Genomic DNA, 14,922 nt, shown 5'->3' on the forward strand with positions numbered 1-14,922 from the left:
GCTATGACTTTCGTACAACAGGGATAAGATAATAATACTCATGATGCCTAGAAATGACTGATTTCCCTCTGGAGGTGACACCCCCCACCCCCCAGGCAACGACTGACAAGTATGGGTGTAAAAGGCTAGTCCTTTGTCTCAGGCTGAATAACTGTGGTACCATTGGTGCCATGGAGCTCCCTGCAGGACCAGGCTGGGGTTCGAGTTCCACAGAACTGTTCTGGTCTGCTTCCCTCCTTCATCCTATCCCGATAGCATTGCACCAAGAGCCCCACCTCAGGTCCCCTGAAGTACCTAGGACAAGCCCCGTGACTCCAGAACTACTTTCTGTGTTTTGCAGGAGAACATGAGGCTGGCGGAGCTGTCCCCACGAAAGGTACTCCACGCGGCTCCTCGGGTGTGACACGATTCTGGGCTCCCTGCCCATGGAGGGATGTTTTTCCTCGGCTTCTATCTTTGAAACAACTGCTTCCCAAGGATAAGAGGCGTGATTTCCCCTTCGCATCCTCTACTCCTTCTGGCCTCACTCTTTTCTTCATTCTTTCCCTGACTTAGGTCTCATCATCATGGACCGAGGCTATCAAATTCATGCAGTCAAGCTGGGGGCCGGATGTGGGCTGCCCAGCACTATTTCCTCCTGTCCCTTCCACTAACAGCACACCCTGCAAACCACGCCCCCCACTTCACAGTGTGGGGGCACATGCCCCAGGCTGGACCAGTGCACCATCCCCTGCTGGTTTAGAGATGGATTCAGAAGTGAGCACATGAACAAGCAAGGCCAATCAGAAGCCGGCTTTGAGACTTTTTTTTTTAAAACCAAGGGGAAAGACAGTCTCCTGCCCCCGAAAAGCTGGAAGGAGTCTCATCAGACTGTCCATGGCCACTTTCCCTGCTACACGGAAAACAACCCTTCCGAGGTCAGGGAGAATAAGGAGCAACAGCACCCAGAGGTGGAAAGAGAGAAAACATGATATTGACGACTGCTACAGCCCTGGGTCTGTCACACCTGATGCCTTCTCTCCTTCCCGTGTACATAGCCAGGGCTATTGATTCCTGTCTGTTGCACCTGAAAGGTTCTGATGGACACTGAGCACAGCTCCATGTCACTCCCAGGGCCAAGAATCCCAGGGGGCGGCCATATTCTGCAAGGGCTAGCAGCAGCCCAGTCATCAGAAGGTGAGATTAGGTTGGACCAGAATCAGGCTCCCTGACTCCAGTTCCTGTTCTCTTTATTCCAACCTTGGAGGTTTTCCAGGGAGATAATTTCCAGGCCTCACACCTGACCAGGATATGGATCAGCTGGGAGGGAGCCCGGATCTGGAGGGTCTACTCTAGTCAGAAGTCCCTCGGGCAGAGCCGTCTCATTGGGGCTTCCTTGCTCATATTTTGTTTGTATATGGAACAATTTGAGCCTCTTTCAATGGTGTTGACATCATGAGATGAGAACTCAAGGTCGAACTCAGAAGGGACTTGAAAGTCAGAGTCAAGGTGATGAGCAACAGCTCTTGGTGATGAATAAGAACCAATTTTCAAGTTTATAAACAGCTACAAAGCCACTAGGTCTCAGGAGGTAGCACCACAAGAGGATGACTATTTTGGAGTTAAAGTAACATTAGGACTTTTTTTTTTTCCACCAGATCTTAATGTGCATTTCTGCCCAATGAGTATTTGTAATTGTTAGTATCCACATGAGAAAAGGGAGAGAATATATCACAGAGAAGAGAGAACAAACATTTCAACCCTTACATTTGGGTTCACTGGAGAACTGGGTTCTAAAAGTCTACACAGTGCTGAGGAGGACGTTGAGTATTTTTTTAAAAATATATTTTATTGATTTTTTACAGAGAGGAAGGGAGAGGGATAGAGAGTTGGAAACATCCATGAGAGAGAAACACCGATCAGCTGCCTCCTGCACACCGCCCACTGGGGATGTGCCCGCAATTCACTCCTCCTCTCATTTAAGCAACAAATATTTATTGAACATCTCCCTTATACCAGACACTGTTCTAGGCACTTGGGATACATCAATGAACAGAACAGGCAAAAGCCCTTTTGTGTGGATTGCACATTCTAAATCTAATTGATGGAGGGTGGCACTATGGACAGCTCACTTGGGTACACCATGACCTGTGGCAGACGTGCTGATGGCTATAGAATTGGGGTACTGCACCAGGGCTCATTCATGAGAACTGAGTTACTTTTTCAGCTTGATCTTGGCAGCCATTCCTCCTTCCTACCTACCCAGCCACATCTCTTTCCAGTGGATTGTCACCTGGCCAGGCAGAAAGGGCTGGAGTGTGTGGAGCCCAATTCTGAGGTTCTAGTTGTGGCTCGGCCACCCCCAGCTGTGTGACCCTGGGAAAGTTGCTTTCACTCTGAGCCTCAGTTTCCTCAGCTGCAAAATGGAGCTGATAATAATTACTCTGTATTGCTGTTGTGAATATTAAAGAATGGAAAGTGCCTGGCCCAGAGTAGCTCTGATTCTATTAGCTATTCTCACTGCTAGTTGTGGGCTGGATGAGTCCTGGTATAACTAGTTACTCGGGATTTAAGTAGGCATGGAACATAACAGTAAGGAGGAATGTCAGAACTGAGAGACCAAGCCCATTTGTGGATGGTAATGAGACAGCAGGCATTGAGTGATGCGCAAAACTGGAAAAGAGCAAGGTATTCACTCATTCATTCATGCCCTCCTGTGTAGATATGCACTGGGTTGGGACCCAGAAAGGTGGAGAAGGGGGATGGGTGCAGTCAGGCAAAAGAGACAGACATGTAATAATTACAAACAGTGCCATTTGTGCTCTGGCAGAGGAGAGTACTGTTGGCTTCTGGAAAAGGAGGGAAGCTCATCTGCTAGTCTGGGCAGGGGGACGGTGTCAGAGAAGGTTGGCCAGACCATGTCATCACTGAACTAAAAGCATTAGCCAGGCTTTCCAGGCAGGGGGAAAGCAAGGGTGAAGCAGAGGTGTGAGAGTGCTTGGAGATTCAGGGGAGCCAGGATGTGAGCGTGGCTGGAGCTTAGGGACCAAGGGGGGAGATGGTATAAAGGTGCAGAGGCCCTCAGAGGCCAGAGCATGGAGGACTTTGGATGTGAGGCTAATGAGCTTGTAACATAAACCTGAGTTAATGAGGAGATATTGATGGATTTTTAGCTGGAGAAGGACATGACTCTTGTTTTAGAACTGGTGACTGTGTGTTGGAAGCAGACTGAGATGTGAGGAGGCTCTTGCTAAGTGCTGGTGAGTATGAGGACGGACTGACTTTTGGAAAATGGCAGGGGCTGGACCGGTGGTTCTCCCTTTGCCTGCATGTAGGAATTCACTTGGACAAATTAAAAATAATTGATGTGCAGGCCCCATTCCAGAATAATTAATTCAGAATGTCTTAAAGGGCTTGACTAATATGCGGTCAAGATGGAAGACCACTGGTTTAGAGAGACAGGAAAGAGGAAACACCTCTTGCCCACCAGAGACCGAGAGGACACAGGGGAGAAGGGACCCGAGTGTCACCCAGACAGGGCTGGAAGGTCAAGGGGCTCCACTGGTCCCAGTCAGGAGTCTTCATCGCAAGCTTCGGTTTGGGAATTGCATTAGTGTGCTAGGGTCACCATAAGAAAGTACCACAGACTTGGTGGCTTAAACAAAAGGCATTTATATTCTCTCAATTCTGGAGGCTGGAAGTCCAGGATCGAGGTTTCAGCAGGGTTAGTTTCCTCTGAGACTTCTCTCCTTAGTTTGTAGATGTCACCCTTGCCCTGCATCTTTACATGGTCTTTCCTTTGTGTGTCTGTGTCCTGCTCTCCTGCTCTCATAAGAACACCAGTCACAATGGATTAGGGCCCACTCCTGCTGTAAACAATAGCAGACAGAAGAGCACCACGGTTAGAGCTGGACCAGAGGAAGACATATTGGCCAGGAGACCACTGCAATAATACAGGTGAGAGATGGCAAGAGGGTCCACAATTAAACAATAGGAGCATGGTTGAAAAGGTGGAATGATATAAGGAGTGCTAAAAAGGTGGAATCAACACAGGTTAGTCACCTGCTGCTTTTGAGGTTGAGGAAGAGTAACGTTAAGAGGGGTAATTTTAGGATCAGGCTCAAGATAACTGTGAATAGTGCTGCAATTTGCCAGTGAAAGGAGGTTGAAGATGCACAGGTTGTCTGGGGGAAGATAATGAGGTTCTGCTTTTGGTCACATTGAGTTTTCCTGGCTTACTCAGGGGGAGATGTCCAGGGGCAGTTGGCTTCATGGGCCTGGGGTTCTGGGGAGGGCAGAGGGGGTAGGAGGAGAATCAGGGGAGAGTGGATGCCATAAACTTTTGTTTATATGAGCAGAAGAAAATGAAAGTTTTTGAGCTTATTTAATTCCCTTATTTCATTCAGCTGCCTTTGTTCTTTATTCTCCTCGGTGCCCTCTTCCGCACCTCCGCTCTGCCATCCAGCGGGTGAGATGAGTGTCCTGCAGATGCAGTTCCCCTGGCAAACTGGTGGGTTCAGCCCAAATGTTTTAGCTAAGAAAGACCCATCCCTCACAATAGATATGTTTATTCTGGATAGAATTTTTGTAAATATGTGAATTGTAAATTAAAACACAGACACTGAAAACCACGCAAATCAAATGTATGGCTTAATAAGTTATTACAAAGCAAGTGCTACCCAAGTCCAGGCCTAGAACTTCCCAGCCACCCCAGAAGCCCCTTCAATAGGCCCCATCCAATTCCAATCCCACCCGCCTTCTTCCCCAAAGGTAACCGTTATTTGGAGAGAACTGTGGATGTGTACATTTAGACAAAGCTTTAACTAATTTTATCACAGAACCTTCATAGCCACCATGGCCCTTTCCCGGGACGCCCTCCCACCCTTGCAAATCACTGTCAGTCCTCATACGTGTAGCATTCCCAGTGGCCCTTTCTGCGTGTTGTGCCCATTGTGTCTGTTGAGCATTGAGGAGTCCAAAGAGTAACATGCCTGTTCCCCCTTTGCACTGCATTACCAGTTACTTATAGTTTGTTGATTTTATTTTCTCTTTTTGTTAATTTTGTGTCCACACTCCCCCTTTCTGACCATAGTGTGGTTTTTTTCAAAGCAGAAACAAAACCAACTGCTTCTGCATTCCAGACCCTTCCACCCAGAGGGTGGTGCCTACACCAGCAGCACGGGTGTCACCTGGGAGCTTGCTAGAAATGCAGAAAACTGGGCCTCATCCCAGGCCTACTGAACTGAAACTTGCATTTTACCAAGATCCCCAGGTGGTTTTGAGCACATTCCGGTTGGGAAGCACGGTCCTCAATCAGTCCTGTCCTGTGCTTGGTGCACATTGGAAAGGGGGGGGGTCTTCCCAAAGCACCCCTGGCCGTGGTGGCTGCAGCCGTAAAAAGCAGGCCTCACTGCCGTGGTGGTGGTCTCCGCAGTGACCCTGCTGTTACCATCGCGCGTGTGGATACACTGCTGCCAGGTCTGAAACACTGTGGGGGTGCCGGCCCTTATCTGCCAGTGGGAGACGCCCAGTGCCCTCCCGAAGGAAAGGACTGCTTGTGCCGCTCAGAAACAGGGGTCAGGAGGGTGCAGAGGAGGAGCCGGGCTGGTGGACTGCAGCAGCCAGATAAAGAAAGGCCTTCAGGATTGCACAGCGAGGGCTGCCTGGGCCAGGGCGCAGATCTTTCTTACTGGGCCTGCCACCACCTGTGCAGCCTGATGCAGTCCATCAGGGGGCTGGTTTGGGCATCAGATTTGTAAAAGCATCTGGTAGGGTGACCAACTGTCCCAACTTTCCTGCCACCCAGGAAGTTTCCCAGGACTTGGAATGTTCTATGCTAGAGCCAGGAGCATCGCCACTGACCAGTACAACATGGTCACTCAGTCCCGGTGACTGTAATGTGCAAACTGAGCTGAGACATGCTCAAGAGAGCACATGGCAAAGGCAGGCAATGCGGGACTATCCCAGCCTGTTAGAGTGCCAGTCCCTTAAAGGCAGAGCCGGCACTGAGCGATTCTTTTTGCATGTCTTAATATTATGATATCTTGCACTCACAGCCTCTAATGATGCTTATCACTAGTGTGGTGCTTCTCTGAATGGTCCATAGTCATGCCCTCGTTTATAACTTTTTTTTAATGGGAAAGGGAGCTTGTAATTTAACATTCACCCCTTCAGGCATACACACATACGCACACTCCCACTCTCCAAGGACCGCTCTTCCAGCCCTTCCTATAAATGCTGTCTGAGCTGACTTGGGCAGCCTGTTTGGATGCTCCTTCTAGGGACAGTTCCTCACCCCACCCTCAGTCAGGGGTCACGCTGCAAGGGTCACACTAGCTCTGCGTGTCACTTACGTTTCTTCAAGACTTGCACACGATGACAACATGCTTCTATTTGGTTTCCAAAGCCCACACAGGTAACAAAGTAAGACACGTATACTTGAGGGTGAAATCTGAGGCAGGGAAATCAGGCGTGGCAGCCACATTCCTGGTCACCTTTAGTTCTTTAGAGTGGACATGCAGTACAGAGGTTCAGATCAAGGCCCTGGGAGCGCCCGTCCTGTGCTTATTAGATTGTCACTGACCCCGAGCTTCAGCTTCCTTGTCTTTAGGATGGGGGTACTGCGAATGCCTCTCTCTGGGGGTCTGAGGTGGTGAGGACCAAGTGGCTCCTACCTGAAGTGTCTTAGAACTCAGGACCCTTAGCAGGCAGGTCACTGTGACCTTTATTCCAGCAGAGCCTCCCACTCTGTTTTCTTTGGCATTTGGGCCTTTCTTCCCATTCCTGTGTATATTCCACCACTCAACTTCTTGTCATCTTTCAACAGTCAAATAGGCTCTTGCCCAAGTGTGACTTTTTAAAATGTCCTGGTGGGAGCCCAGTGATTTAAAAATTTCAGATTTCACAAAATTCACAAAACTTAAATCCTTAAATATACTAAAAAGAAATCTCAGTACAAGTTGGTGGAATAGGCCTAAAATTACAAATATTCATTTAATCTTTGTCACATCCTATGTTTCTTACCATTGTTCATGAACGTTGCAATCCCAGCGACCCTGTTAAAGTTTTGTAGGACCTCATGTCCTGCCCACGGTTTCCCTTTCTGCAGTGGGCAGTAGAAGTCAAGGTTAGAATGTCTGTGTCTCAGACTCAAGCCTTCCCAACTCCCCTCACCTTTACTTTACTCTTTCTTTTTTTAAATAGACTTTGGTTTTTAGGACAGTTTTAGATTTTCAGAGAAATGGAAAGATGGTACAGAGAGTTCCCATATACACAGCACTCAGTCTCCCTATAATTGACATCTCACATTTGTGTGGTGCATTGCTATAATCAGTGAGCTATAATTAATACATTACTAAAATCCATGCTTTATTCACATGTCCTTAATTTTTATCTAATATCCTTTTCTGTTCCAGGATCCCACCCTTGATACATTACATTTAGTGGCCATGTTTCCTGAGACTCCTCTTGGCTGTGACAGTTAAGGTTCCCTTTTGTAACAATTATTTATAATATTCATTATTGTGATCATGAAATAGAATCATGGATTGTATCTACACACATAGTTTAAACCTCAGTATAAAGACCTTATAATGAAGGAGTAAAAGTAAAACAAAAATATTTAATATGTATTTGCTTTTATAAATGCTCAGTCCAAACTGCACCGAAAGTCTTAAAGAAGTATAGTTGACCCTTGAACAACATAGATTTGAACAATGAGGGTCCACTTACATGAAGAACTTTTCAGTAAATATGGTAAATGTATTTCCCTTATGATTTTCTTTTTTTTGTTCTTTTTTAAATATATTTTATTGATTTTTTACAGAGAGGAAGGGAGAGAGATAGAGAGTTAGAAACATCGATGAGAGAGAAACATCGATCAGCCGCCTCCTGCACATCTCCTACTGGGGATGTGCCCGCAACCCAGGTACATGCCCTTGACCGGAATCGAACCTGGGACCTTTTGGTCCGCAGCCCGACGCTCTATCCACTGAGCCAAACCGGTTTCGGTGATTTTCTTAATAACATTTTCTTTTCCCTAGTTTACTTTATTGCAAGAATACATATAAACTATAATACATATATGACATATAAAGTGTGTGTTAAACAACTACATATGTAATCAGTAAAGCTTCCGGTCAACAGTAGGTTATTAGTAGCTACGTTTTGAGAAAGTCAAAAATTGTATGTGGTTTTTCTATTGCACAAGGGGTCAGTGCCCCTAACTATATCTGATTATAGTTGTTCAAGGGTCAACTACAATCAGGTATTTGCATCTACAGTACTTAGAATTTAAAAGCAGTAGGACAAGACTGGAATATTATTGACACTTCTTAATTTTTGACATTTTGAAATAAGAGCTTGTGAAAAATAATATAAACAAAGCCACTTTAAAATGGAGTTGGAGCTGCCACCTCAGAGGAACTTCTTTGTACTTCTAATCCTTTAACCTTTGGAAATTAAAACTGGGCAAGTAACCTTTGGACTGAGCCTCAAGCAGCTCTGTATTTCAAATTATTGTTTGCTGTGACTCCCGGACTGGAAATTAAAGATATTCTTTAGAATTAGCATCACCTTGTTAGCTTATCTACAGCCATAGAAATTCCTTCCTTCTATTCCTATAATAATTCCCCTTCCCTTTCTCATCAACACCCCTTGTCCTCACCTCCTCATCAGAGCACTAGCCGGGTTTCTGCCTGAATCAGTGCTTTCAGAATAGCTATTCCTTTGGGTCTCAAACAAATGCTTGTTGCCTCTCCCTTTGGCCTTTTATTTTTAGGTACAAGCTCAATAAAAATCTTCACATACACACACGGAATGACAGGCCTGTGTCAGTTATACAGTTGACAGGTGCAGACGTGTTGGCTGCTGACTCAGCTGCCATGAGTGGAACTGCTTCAGTGTCCTGATTCCCCAAAATGGTGAACAACTTAAAATATTTCCTAGACTCATACCATAAAGTCGTGCATAAAGTCGTGCATGGCTTAATAGAGGGGTACATTCTGAGAAATGCGTCATTAGGTGATTTCATCGTTGTGTGAACATCATAGAGTGCACTTAAACCTACATGGTATAGGCTACTACAGCCCTAGACTATCTGGGATTTTGCTCTTGTGGATGAAAGTGGGGCTCCACAGAAAGAAACCTCACAGAGTGATCTGATCATAAATTCCTAAGTGGGCAGGCCCTGGTGAGTGGTCACACCCCAGGCCTATAACTTCTGAAGTAAAAGGTTTATCTTTGCCTTAAGCAAGCCCTGTCCATTGTTCTGGTGCATCTAGGTTAACGTACCTTTGAAATAAGCATAACCACCTTCGAGAGAGCACATAATCTTGTTGACTACCCTGAATCTAATCCCCAGTTGCTTTCTCCCATCTTCACAAAATCTTCCTTATAGTCCCTCCTTAATTTCTAGTGCATAAAAGAAACTGCAAATTTGCCATTCTCAGGATCATTTGAGATCAGTGTATGTCATTAGTTTGGCTCAAATAAAAATTTATAACAATTCTTTACAGGGTTGGATGTTCCTACATTGACATTCTGCAGTGGAGGAAACATGATTTTCCCTATAACCTTATGTGTTCTTGGCTGAGACATCCCTGTAATAAGGACAGATTAACAGGAGAAAAACAAACAAAAGTTTAATAACATGTATACCTCCTGTACACCTGGGAGAGCTCTGGGAACACCGAGTAACTTGCCAAAATGAGTGAAGTCACAATCTGCCGGAGACCAATTCCAGCATGTTCAGCAGGGCTGCATCTGGGAATGGCTGAGGGCATTTCCCCAAACCTGAATAGGATGCATTAAATTGATTTCTTGGCTGCCAGTCAGCTAAAAGGCATCTTAATCTACATGTTATTGCCTCCTACTGGCCAAACACCTGAACAGCCATAGGCTAATTCCCCCATTCTGACAATGGACTCTGTACTAAACCCTGACCCTTTGATGTGTATATCTCTGCCTTGCCTCAGGACAAATTGTGTTAATAAAAAGCATGGGGTCCTGGGGATGAGGCCTTAGACTTAAGACCTTAGAACTTCACTCCTTTAGCTAAGCTCCTCTGACCCCCATATGCCTTTCAAAACTATATTTCGTCTCCGGACTCTATTAGTTTCTGGACTCTTATTTAACATCTACGCACAGCCTTCTCCAGATTCCTGAACCCTCTTGATGCTGGGACAAGAACCCCTGCAACAATCTCCAGCTGAGACAAAAGAAGATGTTGGGGGAGTCAGCTATGGAGAGTACCAGAACAGCACAGGAAATAAGGGTAAGATTGTTAAATAAGGGTAAGGTTGCAGATTTCGTTATGGCCTTTTGCAATGAGTTTCTAGAGGTAGGGTCATTCCTCTCTTGCGGGTACAGGATGATTTACCTTGGAGATTTACTTACACATGCAAACATCTTTTACACAGGGCAACTTCCACTTGGTTTATAGAGCTTCTCTGATGTCTGCTGTTTCTTAAAGTCAACCAGCTGAAATAAACCTTATGCCAAGTAGGCATATTTTGGGGTGACAAATTCTGTTCCCCTACATCTCCTAGGCTAAAAACCTGTAGAGCATGTCACTGCACTGAATGCTGTAGGCAATTGTAATACAATGATAAATATTTGTGTGATGCATTACAAGGGCTAATATGGCTATGATGTCACTAGGTGATATCAAATTTTCAGCTGCACTATAATATTATGGGATCACTGGTATATAGGAAGTCCTTCATTGTTATGAGGCATAGGATTGTAGTTGCATTTACAGAAAATCCAGTAAAGAAATAAAATGGAGTCACTATCAGTCAGGTGTAAGAACTTGGAAATATTTTGGGAGACTCGAGAAGAGAGGAACTCACCCAAATCTATAGGTATTACAGGCAAAGTCTGATGGCAAGTCCTTGCCTTGGCTTTTCTGGTTTTGAGAGACCTTTTAAAGTTCAACCTCATGATTCTTTATGAAAAGACAACAACAAAAACAAAACAAAACAAAAACAGCTAAGCAGAGTTAAAAGAGCTATATAGTTAATTACTATTCTTGTGGCTCCAATGTAAACAACAGGCCAAGTTTATTGAAACAAGACTTGTTTTGTAAGCAAAGTATTCTTAATTTGGCTATCTTTGGTAAAAATGAGAGCGATTTTAGAGGAAGATTGTGTGTCAGTAATACCCCTTTGTGGATATTAGATTCCAGTACTGTTCATTGTCTTTTGAGGTTTTGTTCCTACCTGTGAGCTGGATTGGATCCTGAATTCTTCCAGTTTCCTCCAGCATCTGGCTCTGATTCTGCGAATGAATGCTTCTAACTTCTCTCCCATCCTTTGACTTGAAATCATTGAGAATTAAAACCGCCCTTTCCCAAAGCCATGCAAGCTACAGTGTGACAACCTGATAACAACTTCAGAGAAGTCGCCACAACAGCTCATATATGGACAATCTTTGTGCCGGTTGCAGAAAAATCACCAGTGACATTCAAACTGCAGACCAGGAGAACTATCAGACTCTCCCTGTCCGCCTTCACTCCATCTGAAGATGCTTTGAGCCAGACACCTAGAAGTCTACTGGCTGCCTTCAGCATTCAGAGACTGGGATTAAGTGTGCTTCAATTGTTAACCGTTGTTTTTCTTTTGTTTCCATAGAGATGCCTCTTATTAAACACCCGAATGCTTGTATCACAGACCATAGACCTAACTGCGGGAGCCATCTGCATCACCTCCTGAAATAAGAGACAACTGTTTACTGAAGTGACCTATACTCAAGACTGAGACTGCTTTCTGAAACTAGTGTGTAATAATAATGTCTTTATGGGTCCTTCTTAATGCTTTAACCTCAATATTGGCACACATATTGAGCTGACTACACACTCATTTATGAAAAGCATGTCTCTAGCCTATATCCCCCCTCCGAGGGACATAATGGACCCAAAGAAGGCATTGCCACCTTGGCATCGATGCACATTAAAATATTTTGTTTGATTTATGATGTTTTCTGAGAGACAAATCCTGGTCAAAAAGGAGGAAATAAGGAGTAGAGTGAAGAAATAAAATGGAGTCACTATAGTTAAGCTACTAAATTACTAAAATTAAGTAGGTTGAGGCATGAGGAAATGATTCCATTTTTGTTTTAACTAGTCTGGGATTTTAAACTTTTACATTTTCAGTCGTAGATACACACCTGGTGCCCATCTCCTAAGACCATCATTCAGACTGCCTAGATTTCAGTGATAACTTTTCTGAACCAATCTTAAGGCTAAGAATGCAGGACGGATTATTCTCAAGAATGTAGTTTTTACTATAAGAACCCTAACCTTTCTTCTTCAGAAGACTTCAGCTATGTTTCCAGTTTGAAAACCCTGAGACTCTTGTGAATTTTTATCATTCATTTCCAGCAAAGCCTCCGGACTCTTTTTTTGTATTTGTTCCACAACAGCGTGCATTTAAATGGTGCAAAACTATTTTGTGCTTATATGTAAAACAGAATTAAAGTTCTAATGTAATTAGAAGCACATTTTAAATGGTCCAAGTGTCCAGTCTGACATATGAGAGCCATGTGGGGCACAAGCCATCAGTGTGCTGCGAATTCCTGTGCGTGGGGGGACCTGCATCCCTGTCCACCCTCAACTAAACGCCAGTGCCCCGCCCCCTTCCTCCTATCATTGTGGTAACCAATTAAAGCAACTGCAAATTTCCAAAATGCCCTCTAGGGGGCAGTACCGGTGTGGGCTGCGGTGCTAGAAGAGCTTAACAGGAGACTTGCCTTGGTCTCTTCCTTTGTAAAAAACGAAGATAGTTGAGTGAGGGAGACAATGCAGGTAAAACACTTAGCAAGATGCGTGGCACGCATTATGTCCTCCAAGAATGTAAACTAATACTACCTGCCAGTGAATCAGCAGAGATTGTTTGGGGAACATTGTGTCCTTGGCGTCCAGGTAGATGTGGGTGAGTGCAGATGGGATCAGGCAGGCAGCACAATCACTGCCTCACACGTGAAACAGGCCATGAATAATTAAACACTCACCGTTCACAAAAAGGAGCTCAAGGGAAGAGCTGGAGTCAGAGAAATCTTTCTAGAGGAGATAAGAATTGAACCAGGGCATCTGGAACTTGAGAATATATATTTATCCCAGGAATAATAATTAACTCCTAGATTCTTACTTCTCAAAAGTGTGGCCTTCAGACCACAGTGTCAGCAGCGCCTGGAGGTTTGCTGGAACTCTCAGCCTCCAACCCAGATCTGCTGAGTTAGAATCTGCATTTTAACGAGAATCCTGGGTGTTCATCTGCACACTCACACCTGGATGTGCTGGACTAGGGAACCAATTGAAAACCAGAGGCAAGAACAAAGATACTTGCTCCTTTGAGAGAACACAGACAGACCTTGGTGTGTGTGTGTGTGTGTGTGTGTGTGTGTGTGTGTGTGACAGAGAGACAGATGTAAATGAAGATTTTCATCCAGATTTCAGATCTTCTTAATCAGAATCTCAAAGCAAGGAGGAGCCAGCATTTAAACAAACAAAGGCTTCCCAGATGACTTTAGAAAGGGGAGTGAGCTTAAAAAATACTGATGCCCTGGTCCCAGATCAGACCAATTCCATCACCAATGCTGTGGGGTCTCCAGGAGTGGGAGATCTGGTTCTTTTTGGTTCTTAAACTCCCCAGGTGATTCAAATGTTTGAGAGCCTCGAAAGAGGGAAACCTGGAGGGAAGAAGTCTGTGTGGGAGAGAGCAAGGAGGTGGTGTGTGTGTCTGCAAACACCTAAAGGTTTGTCTACCTTCAAGGACAGAACAAAGGTTGGGAGGTAGGTAGAATTTTTTATTTTTTTTTAATCCAAGTAATCATAAAAAAAAAATTTTCCTTCTTTCTTTCCTCCCTCCCACCTTCTTTTCCTAGAAGGGGCCTATGAAATGACCTAGTCCAACTCCTTCAGTTTGTAGCGACGAAATTAATGATCAAATAGGTAAAGTGAGTTGGCCAACATCAACTCAAATCTTCGAATTCCTACTCAGGGATCTCACATGAAATGAAATCCTCTTCCCGTTTCTAGTGACGTTCCCACCGGTGACACCGCAAAGGCATTTAAATCCTATTGCGATTTCAATCGCAGGCAAAAGAAAACTTATTCTACAAAAAAAAACAAAACAAAAACCCACCGAAAGCAAAACAAAAAAACAACAGAGTGCCTACCCCCCAAAGTAGGCAGGCTTTAAAGAAGGAATTGGCATTTTATAGCTCATTGAATTTAAAGACGAAATCTAAAACTTAAATGTCTATTTAAAAATGAAATCTAATTTGGATGTTGATACTATTGAATTTAAGATAAGTCTGACGAACGGCCTGTTCACCTCTGAACCTCTGGGGCTGACCGAGAGCGGGCTGGGCCCCGGCCTGGCGTGGACCCGGCCGCCCTTCGCTGCGGGGACCAGCCGCACGGCGCACGGGTCTGAGCTCCGCGCGGTCAGTGGTGGAGACGGCCGCCGCTCGGGACAGGCTTCGAATCCCGAAGGGCCGGCAAGACCTGAACACTCAGAGGGAACACAGCCAGCGGGGGGCTAGCGGGGGGCGCGGGGGGGGGGGGGGGGGGCTTGGAAAAAGGCCCAAGGAAAGTCCCCCGGGGGGGGGCCTGGGGACCCAAAAATTTCCTAGAGCCGAAGGGTCCAAGGCTGCTCGGGCCTCTTATGTGGTGCTGAAAAGAGGGACTGGGAGGGCGATCAAAAACCCTTCCGGGCATCCCCGGCCGAAAGCCCGGGAACCGGAGAAAACTTGGGTTTCCCCCGGGAAGGGGGGGGCGAGAAAGGGAGCCCCAGGGGGAGACTCTTCCCCCCCCCTTTAGAGCTTGGCGGTTCCCCCGGGAAAAAAAGCCAAAAATAGAGGGGGTTGCCCGCCTTTCGGCCCCGAGGGGGGTCGCCGTGTTTTCCCGAAAAGGAAAAAGAAAACCGGGCCGGGGGGTTCCCC

General features: G+C 45.4%; 1 protein-coding gene across 1 annotated transcript in view; it reads left to right on the forward strand.

The window, feature by feature from the left end:
- Positions 1-14,247: 14,247 nt before the first annotated feature.
- TMEM163 (transmembrane protein 163) overlaps positions 14,248-14,922 on the forward strand; it is a 149,952-nt gene continuing 149,277 nt past the window's right edge. Inside the window, 1 exon segment of the mRNA XM_023745100.1 lies at positions 14,248-14,424. Coding sequence (XP_023600868.1) covers positions 14,248-14,424 — 177 coding nt within the window.

This window comes from Myotis lucifugus, unplaced genomic scaffold (assembly GCF_000147115.1).
Source record: "Myotis lucifugus unplaced genomic scaffold, Myoluc2.0 scaffold_517, whole genome shotgun sequence".
NCBI classification, from domain to species: Eukaryota; Metazoa; Chordata; class Mammalia; order Chiroptera; family Vespertilionidae; genus Myotis; species Myotis lucifugus.